Genomic DNA, 12,696 nt, shown 5'->3' with positions numbered 1-12,696 from the left:
TTTTAGTCCTAGTAAAGTCAGTTCTAGCATTAAAAGTCAACGTTTTTAGTTCTTGAAATCCAGTTTCAGACACTCGACCAGGATGGCAGTCTGAGAAAGCGAATCATAAGACCATTCCTAATAGTAAAAAGCAAGTTTTTAGACTATTCAGTACAAATTTGGACTTTTACAAGTCTGAATGTTCAGTTTTCGACTATAAAACAATTTTTTAAATTGAAATTTGGAGGACTGTATCTTCCTTAGGAAACCTTTTTCAGAAAAATGACATAATGACAATAAGTTGACTTTATTTTTTGATTAGCTATCAAATGGTGAATTATTGACACTTAAAACTGGACCACCCTGTATATATAATAATAAATATTTTTTTTTGGTGAAAATGTTTGCAGAAAATTCATATTTTCTTCTGTAAAACAACTCACAAGTCTTCCTGATTTCCCTTAATTGCGTTTTGCTGGTAGTCCAATTAATTTTCCTTTACAATTCGTTAAGCTATTTAAAATTTGTCTTCCCTCTAGAGGTTTTTTTGATGCTACTGTAGCATTGAAACGAGTTAGTGAAGCAAAACTGAAATTAGATATACAAACAATCTGACAGACAAACCGAAACGTTTGCATGACACTCGCTGTGATTCATAGACATGTTAAGAACAATTAAAATATGTAAATGTTTACAAACAACGGTTATATTAAAGGCAGGTGGTTAGCATCAACATCATTAAATAATTGTTAATTTGGATGTTTACGCAAATATTGTTTAAATTAAAAATCCGATTAAAATTTATGGAACGACAACATTGACCTTTGCACATGTAACAATTTTACAATAAAACTTGAAAAATGTGACCAGTATTTTACAAATTGATTCCCCAAAAATGTCCAGGGTCGTCATCCAAGGCTAATAACTGTTTGCTTATCGCCAGTACACTAATTAACCGCACAGGGTGTTTGGTTTTATAAAAAGCGATAAAAGCAAATGCGTAATTTTTTTTGGGAAATATAATGGGTTTTTCGGTCAGTCTGCAATTTAAAATGTAATAAAAACGTGTATAAAACATGGTTTATGTATATAACAGGTAGGAGCAGATTTATGGCGTTTTCCAGCATGTAGGAGAGAGGGAGTAATTCTAAAATATTTGAATTTAAATTAACTTGAGGAAATAGCTTCAAATTTGACAAATAAAATGACTTTCCTTTAGATTTTAAATCATTTGAAAGGTAAAGGTGTACTCTAGATTTTAGAAGAACCTATATTGACTATAAAGCTGTGGTGGTAACAAAAAGAAGAAGCCAACTGAAGATCTTAAAGCCTTTGGGGAATTATAAGGAAAGTGTCAATGACACTCACTATCACTGAATATAAGTACTTGATTTATTTTTTATTAACAGGGAGCTAATATAAACTGAAGAGTAAGTAAAAAAGTCAACTTCAATGTTCATGTAACTATATGTAACCAACTCTAGGTTGATTCTACAATTAACCGATAACCTAGATTGTGAGGACCGGGCAACCCAAACCATATGATAAGCGATCCAAAAACGGGGACAATGAGAGAGGGGGACCCACGGTTTCCCCCCACCAGCAGGGGGCGCTCCAACTCTGCGAACTTACCAAAAGCGTCTGCAAACCGACCGGAGCGTATTCTCGCGACCCAAGCACGAAATTAACAAACTATACAACGACAATAATAAATATTAGCGATATAAAAGTAGAAAAATATAAAAAATGTGGACTAGTTTGTTCGATATCACTCGGCGGAGTAACACGCTCGCGTCGCGCTCAGCGCTGATGCACAATGACGGCAACCGGCGCCCGTCGTCGATATATAAACTCGGCATCGCCTCACGACGTTTTGACGTCACCAAATGACGTCACGGCGTCGTTGCCTTGGTAACGGTTTGTTTATCGGCCGTCTTCGCTCAGTTGCGTCATCGGATGGCCGAGCCGCCCTCCAAGTCATGGGAAGGGCTGCCGCTGCTGGATGCCGGGAATTTTCGGTCCAGCGGATTGATGTAGGCGGATATTCCCAACGATTTATGCTCCAACTTATAATATACACACGCACACCAGTCTAACAACATTAAACTCAATATTTATGGACGAGTTAGCGAGGGCTGAAATTGGAAATTCCGCCCACAAAACGCAAATATTATTCTTTCAACCGCACATTCTTAGCTAAGCTACTCATTCCAAATAGTTTTCTTGAAATGCCTACTACTTCTGATATTCAAAATTGTTTTTAAATCTGGAAACTGTAAAACCACCCATTTCCATTAACCACTGCTGGCCAACAGAACAATTTGTTGCCAAAGAGGTCTTTGATAATACTGATGATGAATGAACAACATCCGGTGTAGTTTTCACTGACAAAATTAATGACTTTTACAAGAACTAATAAAGAAAATAAAAGAAGATTCAGGGTAATCAGTAGAGAAACTGATGGAAGATACAGCTTAACGATTAACAACATACCAAAAGACAGGGACTATATATGGGAACTATGATCAATGATAATTGAGACCACTTAGGTGTAGAATTGAGAATGCAAGGGCCGCTATCAACCAAATACCCAAACTGTTTAAAAGTCACAATCTCAACATCGACAGCAAAATCAGATTTCTCCGATGCTACATTTTCTGAATTATTTTCTATGAGAGGGAGTTATGGACATTAAATGAAGCAACACAACACTCACTTTACAGGAGGATGTTGAGACTAACAGGACAGTGATGGAGAGAATAAAGGACTTAATGAACAGAAGAAAGCTGGAGTAGTTCAAATATATTATAAGGAACGAAAGCAAATATTACTTTTTAAAGTTCGTTTTCTAAGGGAAAGTTTATAGCAGAAGACTACCAGGAAGAACTACTCAAAAAGTACTACTGAACTATACAGGGTGGTCCAGTTTTAAATGTCAATAATTCACCAATCCATAGCCAATTAAAAAATAAATTGACATTCGTTATGTCATTTTCCTGAAAAGTGCTTCCTAAGGAAAATACAATCTTTCAAATTTCTGTTTAAAAAATCGTGTTTTTTTGTCTTAACTGTCAGACCGTTGGAGCAATATTGATCAAATTTGGAACAAGCACTTTATTACACGTTATTACGGTCAAAGACCCAAAACTAACCCAACCCAACTTAAAAATTGTCTTGGAAACGGAAAATTCACTTAAGAAGTTTAAAAAATATTATTGTAGCCAGTTTTCATAGTTTCCAGACAAATAAAAAGACTTTAGTTTTGAAAATTGAATTAGAAAAGATAAAAATTGTGTTTGTAACCGGTTTTCATGCAAATCGAGAGACTTTAATACTAAAAATTGACTTGTAGACATAAAAACTACTTTTTCAAGAATTTGTTACTACAAATTCATACATTTAAACCTTAAAAATTGACTTGAACCCCAAAATGTGACTGAACTAATGAAAAGTGACATCAGAAGCTTAAAATTTGCATTTGAAGTAAGTTTTCATGATTTGAAGACAAATTTCAATATTTTAGTCTTGAAAATGGTCTTAGATGCAGGACATTGACATTAGATTCATGAAAATTGTCTTGAAAACTAACTTTTCGTGCTTTTTACTTTGCTTTTAATTTTCTTCGAATTCTGAACTATTTTTAGTGCTTCAAAACTGCTTTCAGCTTGGAAAATCGAGTTTCAAGACTATCTTCACCAAGTTATTGACATAGCAAACTTAAAAAACAATTTTTACATTCTTCATAGACTTAAAATAGCATTCCAAGCTTTGTCACTATTAAAGCGACTTCTAGACACCTCAGTGCTAAAAATTCGGGTATTTCTTAATAAACTAGACTGTTTTTAGTGTTTTAAGGCTGTTTTCAGTGCCTCAAATCGAGTTTCAAGACTATCTTTACAAAGTTTTTGACTTAACAGGCCTAAAAGCCAGTTTGTCCACTGACCATAGTCTTGAAAATGTTATTTCAAGCTTCTTCACTATTAAATTGACTTCTACACTCATAGGTGCAATAAATTGTAGCACCTCTAAGAAATTCAGACTGTTTTTAGTGCTTTTTAAGACTGAAAAATCGAGTTTAAGACTATTTCCAAAAGTCAAGTTTCTTCAGTAATAAAAGTAAAAAATGTTGGTACCAAATGCTACAATAATAGTCTTGAGAACTAATTTTTAGAAATAAAATAGTCCGAAAATTTAATTTACTTCTTGACTTGTTGAAAGTTGAAGAAAATTGAGTTGTACACCAATTAAAGTCTTGAAAACATACTTTTGGACTCTCTTTAGTCCTAGTAAAGTCAGTTCTAGCATTAAAAGTCAACTTTTATACTATTATAGTAGTAAAAAATGAGTTTCATGCACAATACAATCTTTGTCTTGATTTCCGGACTTTTTTTAGTTCTTGAATGCCAGTTTCAGACAGTCAACCAGGATGGCAGTCTGAGAAAGCGAATCATAAGACCATTCCTAATAGTAAAAAGCAAGTTTTTAGGCTATTCAGTACAAATTCGGACTTTCACAAGTCTTGGATGTTCAGTTTTAAACTATAAAACGATTTTTTAAATTGAAATTTGGAGGACTGTATCTTCCTTAGGAAACGTTTTTCAGAAAAATGACATAATGCAAGTCAACTTATTTTTTGATTAGCTATCAAATGGTTAATTATTGGCACTTAAAACTGGACCACCCTGTATAAAGCAACCGTGATCAAAGTCATCATATCCAGAATGATTGCCAATATTCGGAACGAATAGGTGTTTTTTGGGTAAATTCAGCAAAAAAAAAGCAGAAAGGAACAAGGATGGTAACTAATACATTTTGACTTCATCAGGCATGTAACTCCATCTGTATGAAAGGATGGTATATGGGAATTCCCGTATACGTTTCACCATGTCAGTTGATTTTTGAACCTCCTTTCATGCCTGATGAAGCCAAAAAGCAGAAACACATGTCGTCGGGTTATCATCCTTGTTCCTTTCTGCTTCACTTTTTTTTGCGGAATTTACCAATAAAAGAACAACATTTGTGAAGAGCAAAGATGGCATATCCCATTCTGCATAAAAAAGCTTATAAAGAAATACTATACTGTCCTGTTATAAAGCATAAAGCAAGACTATTCTATACTAATCACACTATCCAAGTGGTTACAGTAAAACAATCAAACTGAAACAATGGAGACTACACTAACCTGTTTCATCCCTAAAATTAAATCCCGGACAACCCCCAGAGTAATAATCCTTAAAGTCTGCTGACAAAGAAATCCTAATCGGGACAATTTTCCTGCAAAAAAAAAAGTTAAACTTAATAGAATCACCCCTTTTATAGTGACCGACCAAAAGAAAATGCTGTTTGTGTTTGGTAGTTTACGTTGTGAGGAGACAGTTTTATTTCTGCTTAGGGTCGACGGACACTGATGAGGACATAGTGTCGTCTGCAAAGCAAATTGCTCTTCTATTATATCCAGAAATCACGTAGGGCTAAAACAGTTTCTTCGAAACAAAGTAATTTTTACATAAAGTTGTATTACGTTGCCACGAAAAACATTTTATGCAACGAAACAAGGAGTCGTTGGATCCTTTACGTTTTCGAATGAAAATATGAAAATGGTCGAGAGCACTTTGGGGTATTGCGTTTCTCTTATGGGGGGTTAACAACACTTTTATTTAAAAACTTTCCCGGAACTGAAGACGTGAAACTTTTTGATGGGCACCGTTGATACAACATCGATTTATTGTCATTTGTTTAAAACAAGGAAAAAGGGTGTAGTAGAAACGAATAGCACAAAGGAGATATTTACAGACCTTTGCCCTTTTTTTAATAACAGTTTGGGAGGGCAAAAAAATGCCTTCTCATTCCAGCTCATAATGCCCGAGAGGCTCCTTCTGAACTGGGTCAAATGGCTTTTGGCCTGCCTGACGTAAAAAGGAAAAGGGTGTAATTAAGACGCTTTTTATATCTTAAATATTATGATATGGTGGATAATCAAAAGTGTAACTATTTAATTCAAAAGGTTGTTGAGTAAACCCAGAACCTAATTACCAAAGTTATAATCAACCTCTCATGTAAACTCGTTTTGTTTTTCGAAGAGTTGCATTTTGCTAGTTGCAAATAAGCAATTTGTATGGAAATTATATTCTTGACACGACGATGGTAAAAAAAATTGAAATAGTGACTTGACATGCGACTTTTTTGTAACAAGATTGGTAAATTGCGAAACTGGTTAGAACAAAAGCAATCCAACCGTAAACCTAGAGACCATTATCACGTGCATAACCGGAGATTGGTAAGTGGATGGAGCATTTTCACGGCCAATTCGGCCTCGAGGGTTCACTAGGCCAAAAGTGTAGGGAGAGATGCATCCCGAAAACGGGACACAGTTTGACGTCAGAACGCTGCTTTAAAATGTCAAAGTTCACAGTGGCAGCGGGAGCAATCGATATAGCGCCCCGCACATCCAGGGAAACTGCCGGATCTGTTCGTAATTTGCTGAATAAAAACCTTTTCGGTTCTTCCTTTAAGATGCCGACTTGTTTTGCCGTATTTCGATCTGCCCCTGAACGAGCATTTTTATGAATATAAATTGAATTTTGTGTGTGCGCTAGGACGAAAAACGGAGGCGACTGAATACATGTCGAAAACCTTTTCCAACATAATCATTAGACACACACAAGGAAAATTAAATGTTTTGTTCTTTAAGAACGATAATTACAACCGTAACAGAAAATTAGTGAAGTTCCTCGAGTTGTAATTATCTTAATATCACTACAACGAAATGTTTGGAGTGTAGTCAAATGTTGATTACCTGAGCTTAACCTCTGGTAACCTGAACCACCGTAATACTAAACTGTTTAAGTTTAAACTATTAAAATTACTTCTATCAGTTAAATGTCCTCCAGAATGACTACGTACATATACAGTTTTGAAAATACCTGGCCCTCTAAATAGAGTTAAATGGCAAAAGGTCACAAGTTCAAAATGCAGCAGCGTCCCTAACTAGGGCTCGATCGACAAATTTACCATTATATGCAGGGCAAAGGTCTCGTTACGATAGTTTCGCTAACTCATCCTCAAAGTTCAGCAGAGGACAAAATTGAATGTTTACGTAATGGAAGTTTTTCCACAAGAATGACGGTTTATGTTACTAAAAAAATCCAGAAACATGTATGAGTGGTTTTGTCGAGTTAACACACTCTTATGAGCATTGACTATTCCAAACATCGATAATTACATTTCCGTTTCAAATCCGTCAGGGCTAAATCCACACGGCGTGACAGGAACCAGCATCGGAAAGTTGAAATCCGGATATACCCTTAATCCGGCGATTTGCGTCATTTGGACTAGGGAATGCGTCAAACGAGACGAGTTCCAGAACAGAAATTCCATCGGGAACGCGATTCCGAAATAGAGAAAAATTGAAATTTAAACACAAGATTCATGAGAAATATTGGATTTATTCCCTGCTGAAATTACTTATTTGTAGGTAAAAATTAGGTATTGTTTAGTAAAATGGACTTGAAAGTGTCGGAAAAACAGGCATAAGACTATCAAAATGACATGAAGTGTCACGTGATTTAAATAATTGTCAAAACGGTGATAAAATGTCATTTGACTTATTAACCAATCTCGTATCTATCTTGCCTGCTACAGACTTCCAAGTATTGAAAATGTCAATATCTCAAGTCACACGGTTTAAAGGTCAGGGACAAAATCGCTTGTAAAACTCACTTTGAGTAAGAAAATGATTGTTTTAAGCACATTTTTGGAATCCTCATTAAATTTCCTATCCGATAACCTGAAAAACACTACAAAATTTGGTACAGTCAGGGAGAAAAGCGGTGTCAAAGTTTGAACTGCAAGGAACACAGTTTGAAAGGACAGTCAGGAACAAACTGTGCCATTTAGATCAAAATGATCATCAGATTTGTGTTCCCCAGTTTAAAATTAGGAAAAAAAATCACTTTGAGCAAAACCAAATATGGCCGCAATATAGTAAGCCAAAAAATCTCAAATTTGAGTCGAAAAATCATCTGTAAATCTCTTATTTGAAACATTCTTATTAAATTTCCTATTCGATAAACTAAAAAAACACTTTGAAATTTGGTACAGTTAGGGAGAAATGTGGGATCAAAGTTTGAACTGCCAAAAACACAGTTGGTAGAAACAGTCAGGGACAAAATGGACTGTAAAACCCATTTGGAGTGAGAAAATGACTGTTTTAAGCACATTTTTATAATCCTCATTAAATTTCCTGTTCGATAGCCTAAAAAAACACTATGAAATTTAGTACAGTTAGGGAGAAAAGTGGGATCAAAGTTTGAACTGCCAAAAACACAGTTGGTGGAAACAGTCAGGGACAAAATGGACTGTAAAACCCATTTGGAGTGAGAAAATGACTGTTTTAAGCACATTTTTATAATCCTCATTAAATTTCCTGTTCGATAGCCTAAAAAGACACTTTGAAATTTGGTACAGTTAGGGAGAAAAGTGGGATCAAAGTTTGAACTGCCAAAAACACAGTTGGTGGAAACAGTCAGGGACAAAATGGACTGTAAAACCCATTTGGAGTGAGAAAATGACTGTTTTAAGCACATTTTTATAATCCTCATTAAATTTCCTGTTCGATAGCCTAAAAAAACACTTTTAAATTTAGTACAGTTAGGGAGAAAAGTGGGATCAAAGTTTGAACTGCCAAAAACACAGTTGGTAGAAACAGTCAGGGATGAGAAAATTACTATATTAAGCACATTATTTGAATCCTCATTAAATTTCCTATCCAATAACATAAAAAAACACTACAAAATTTGGTACAGTCAGGGAAAAAACCAGTGTCAATTTACCAGTAATTTACTGGTTAAATTTGTTTCAAAATCCCATTTTGTCCCTAACCTGCCCTTCGAAACCAACTTAAATTGTATAGAGTCTTATATTGAAAAGTTCCGCAAATCCACAAAATAAAAATTTTCAAAAACTTTGTGTAAAACTCAGTATGTTATTTAGTTAGTAATTCACTTCTTTTTTTTCTAAATAAGTTTATTTAGTTAATTTAGTTTTTAATTGTGTTAATAATGTTATAGAGATATTCATTGTTATGTTATTACGAACTATAATACAGGGTTTTTTTTTTCTTCAAAAATTTCAATCAAAAATTAAGTTGACATGCATTATGTCATTTTTGTCTCTCCCAAGACCAAGTAGTAGAATAAAAAAATCAGTTATTAGGGTTCTTGAACAAAATTCCATTGTTGCCACTGATTTCATGTAGATGTGGCAACGTTGGATTAACAAACATATTTTATAGATTCCTCTTGGCTTTTTTAGTAATTTTTTTTTGCTGCAAGCTTCTAGGATAAACAGTTTTCCACTCTCTCCACAAAGCAAAACAAATACGTCATGTAACCTATTAAAGAGTGCTAATTTTGGATTCTATTGGACAGCTGAATGCATATTAATTGAATATCAATAATTCCACCCCCGCTTTTATTGTCTCTTTTATTGGTTATTGTATTTCCGCTTTAAACTGATAAACAAGTTCTAAAGAGTGTAAACTCACTTGCACATCGACATTTTAGTTTTTAACACTGTTAGTAAAATTGAAATTCTTTTATAGAAATTTAACATATTGTTAAAACTTTTCTACGGCAAAGTTTCGCTTGTTGTAGTCCGATTGGCAGTCGCGCGCATCCAAAAAGGGGCTCCATCGATTCAGACCAGCCCTGACCTCGACCCACTCATCCGGGATGGACCCGCCACACAGGGCATCAAAGTGTACAGGAAGGTAGGTTAATAACAGGACCGGTGCTATATTTAATCCTTTTTCATTTTTAACTCAACCCCATAAACTTTAATAATAACAATCATTGTTATGTTTTTTTACTTTTCATAACTTAAGTAAATATGATGGGTCGTTATTCATTTTATTACTTAGGCAACAATTGCTCCACCACTTTGAGTTGAACCATCAATTTCAAACTGATTATGACAAACAGTTGTCAGTTTTTTACAAATTATTTTTCAACCCCACCAGTCCAGTATCCGCATTCCATTAAGGAGAAAAAATTTCCGTTATTGCTACTTGGCATAGCATGCGAAGAGGTTTTCCCAATCCAGACAGAGAAGTACTGCGCCGTTTTCTTGACTAATTTAAATAACCTTATATTTGAAATTTAAGAGATACTTTAGGCATCGAGATAGCGAACAACAATCACTGGGAAACTTAGATTTAGTTAATTTACGGTGAGTCATTCAGTGTATTTTTTGGTGTTTTAGTGACTTTTTTTTAAGGCTTAATTTATCGGAGATTAACGAGTCCCCCAGATCGACTGAAAAAGGTTCCGGCGACAATTATCGAGTAATTTAAAACAAAACAAAATTTGTACTGAAGTTCATCCAGATAATTTTACAGAATTATCAAAGCAAAGAAGTACGTCGTGACTTGAAACTAAATACTCAAAGAAACCCTCAAGGTTATGAGACTCGACCCAAACCTAGAAAATTGCACCGAGGAGGCTTATCTTCTGAAGAGGTTGTGTTAATCTATTCCAAAGACGGCAACAAGAAATTTTTACAGCCTGAACCGATCAAAGAGAACGACTTCCTATACCCGTCCAAAAAAAAGATTAAACCAAAAATCGACGAATTTCTGCATGTTCGTGATAATTTCAGCCGATTCCATTCGTAAGGTTAATTCATTCACTTCTTCTAGTTACTGTATAAGTTAATTCACAGTTTGAAACCGGCTAAAGTTGAATCAAGTGGAGAATTTCCTTTTAAAACTACACCAAGCGGTAAACTTAAAGTTGAATCATCTCAGGTACTACATTTGTAATAAATGCAACACTCACTAATACCTTATCTACTAATTAGGTAGTTTTTTCATCAAAAAAACTTAGCGTTCTTGTAGCTGATCCAAAACACACTCAAGTGAGTATCAGTGCAGAACCCGTGAGTGTCCACCCTTCATCAGATATGGCTCATCACGACCACTCTTCAGATTTAGGCAAAACCCCACACTCTCCAATGGAAACCTTAATGAGCCAGGTCATTAGAGCGTTTCCCGTTAATTAAAAATTAACTAAAAAACCAACTTGGCAGGCCGGAGGCTTTTCTTCTTTAGGTTCTCTCATAGGCAACTCCCCTGTTAGAAGTCCAACAAAAGAAGCTTCGGAATACGAGAGTAAACAGACCAATGAAATTTTAGATCCGGAATTGAATTTAGGCCGATTGGGCTATACCGGAACTGAACCAATATCTTGGGACAAAATTAAACTTCCGGAAAAACAAAATTTATATTTGGAATTGTATCATCGAATTACTAATAATACGTAAGTTTTGCCACAAATTAGCAATTTGATTATTTATTCGATAATGTTTCAGGAACGCAGATTGTAAAGTGTACATAGACAATGAAGAGTTCAATTGTCACTTAATAGTTTTACAATGTTACTCAGAACTATTCGACGCTTATGTAGCTGTTAAAAAAGTGGAACTGCCTTCAGTGAGTTCTCTCAAAAAGGGTGTTAATCACCATTAAGTTGACTTTTTTTAGGATAAATGCAGCGTGACTGCCTTCTCTTTAATCTACGACTGGATGATAACCGGAGAGCCATCGTACATCCACTTGAATCGAGAGAATGTTCTCGACATCTTCATCTCAGCCAAATACTTGAAAATTAAAGGTGTTTGCCTCGTGAATAATCGTCCCTATGTGCTCCCGGTTAAATTAAATTTTTCTCTCCTATTTAGACCTGGTGGAGCAATGCTGGGCATTTATCGATAACATTGAGGTATTCAACGAAGACACCGCCTTTTTACTTTACATGGATGCGAAAAAACGAAACTTATCCGATGTTAAAGAGATGATGCTGCCTCGAATCCAGCTGTTTTTCCTAATGCTGGTCAGCTCTCAAGATTGGCTAGAACTTGACGTGGACGACGTAAAGCAATTCCTAAAATCCAACTATATTGCCGTTAACTGGTATTTTAGTAACAATTAAAACAACTAATTGATTAAAAAATTTGATTCGTTATAGCGAAATGGAAATCTTTATGTCAGCAGTTCGTTGGTTAAAACACGATTGGCAGAATCGTGACGCTTACAAGTATGACGTTTTGGAATGTGTCCGATTTGGCAATATAGCCCCCTGGCAACTAGTGGACATAAAAAGAAATCCCGAGAATCCAGACTTTATGGACCTGGCCAAAGATTTACGAATCTGCAAGATGATTGATGACGGACTCGCGTACGAAACGATAAATTTCCTCGTTCTACCTCGCGTTTTCAATTTAAAAAATTCTAGCTACGTCATCATAAAATATTGGTACGGACAGGAGAATGAGGATTTTCAACACTGGAACACCGTTCTGGGACTGCAAGAGCCGCCGGCGCGAAATTGGAACGGCCCCGATAAAACTTATTTCACCTATAGGGAGTTTTTAATCTATTTGGATCAATACCGTAGGAATCAGTTGATCGAGAAAAATAAACCGAAATTGTCGGAGAAAGTCGAGAGGAAAGTTAAAGATAACAAGTTTGTCTCGGAAAAGAATTCACCACGAGTACCCACCATGGAAGAATTTATGTCGAAAAAGAAATCGAGCTCCCAGCCAAAGAAAGTCAACAAAGTGATGTCGTAAATTTTACTTTGTAAAAATCCCATTTTCTATAGTTATATCTTCTTTAACAAACTTTGAATTATACATATTGTAAAGCCGTATAAATTGATT

At 35.2% G+C, this 12,696-nt stretch overlaps 3 protein-coding genes across 4 annotated transcripts in view; 2 read left to right on the top strand and 1 right to left on the bottom strand.

Annotated features, from left to right (window-relative positions):
- LOC145728304 (uncharacterized) overlaps positions 1-1,754 on the bottom strand; it is a 30,595-nt gene extending 28,841 nt beyond the window's left edge. For both annotated transcript variants that reach the window (XM_081978432.1, XM_081978431.1), the window contains exon 1: positions 1,612-1,754. The gene's annotated coding sequence lies outside the window, so the exon portion shown is untranslated. The remainder of the gene's footprint in view (positions 1-1,611) is intronic.
- A 111-nt stretch (positions 1,755-1,865) lies between these two features.
- On the top strand, positions 1,866-10,035 carry LOC145728309 (uncharacterized). Its single transcript, XM_081978440.1, has 3 exons — positions 1,866-2,012; positions 9,633-9,748; positions 9,899-10,035. The coding sequence occupies exons 1-3, from the start codon at positions 1,866-1,868 to the stop codon at positions 10,017-10,019; spliced, it is 384 nt and encodes a 127-aa protein (XP_081834566.1). The 3' UTR covers positions 10,020-10,035.
- On the top strand, positions 9,928-12,690 carry LOC145728303 (uncharacterized). Its single transcript, XM_081978428.1, has 12 exons — positions 9,928-10,088; positions 10,142-10,206; positions 10,255-10,321; positions 10,376-10,647; positions 10,699-10,783; positions 10,837-11,010; positions 11,065-11,294; positions 11,347-11,467; positions 11,519-11,648; positions 11,716-11,947; positions 12,003-12,212; positions 12,270-12,690. The coding sequence occupies exons 1-12, from the start codon at positions 10,056-10,058 to the stop codon at positions 12,604-12,606; spliced, it is 1,956 nt and encodes a 651-aa protein (XP_081834554.1). The 5' UTR covers positions 9,928-10,055; the 3' UTR covers positions 12,607-12,690.
- Positions 12,691-12,696: the final 6 nt, after the last annotated feature.

This window comes from Ips typographus, linkage group LG4 (genome assembly GCF_016097725.1).
Source record: "Ips typographus isolate SLU linkage group LG4, UJ_Ityp_2.0, whole genome shotgun sequence".
Lineage (NCBI taxonomy): Eukaryota > Metazoa > Arthropoda > Insecta > Coleoptera > Curculionidae > Ips > Ips typographus.
Note: the sequence above shows the minus strand (reverse complement) of the source record. Positions and strands in the feature narration are given on the sequence as shown.

Excerpts from the sequence above, each read along its gene's own strand:
- LOC145728303 (XM_081978428.1), top strand. The coding sequence starts at position 10,056 with ATGCGAAGAGGTTTTCCCAATCCAGACAGAGAA. Across the intron at positions 10,089-10,141 it reads TTCCCAATCCAGACAGAGAA|AGATACTTTAGGCATCGAGA; the intron begins GTACTGCGCCGT and ends TTGAAATTTAAG. Across the intron at positions 11,295-11,346 it reads CATCGAATTACTAATAATAC|GAACGCAGATTGTAAAGTGT; the intron begins GTAAGTTTTGCC and ends ATAATGTTTCAG.
- LOC145728309 (XM_081978440.1), top strand. The coding sequence starts at position 1,866 with ATGACGTCACGGCGTCGTTGCCTTGGTAACGGTTTGTTTATCGGCCGT. Across the intron at positions 2,013-9,632 it reads TTTCGGTCCAGCGGATTGAT|TCCGATTGGCAGTCGCGCGC; the intron begins GTAGGCGGATAT and ends CGCTTGTTGTAG. Across the intron at positions 9,749-9,898 it reads GCATCAAAGTGTACAGGAAG|GCAACAATTGCTCCACCACT; the intron begins GTAGGTTAATAA and ends TTTATTACTTAG.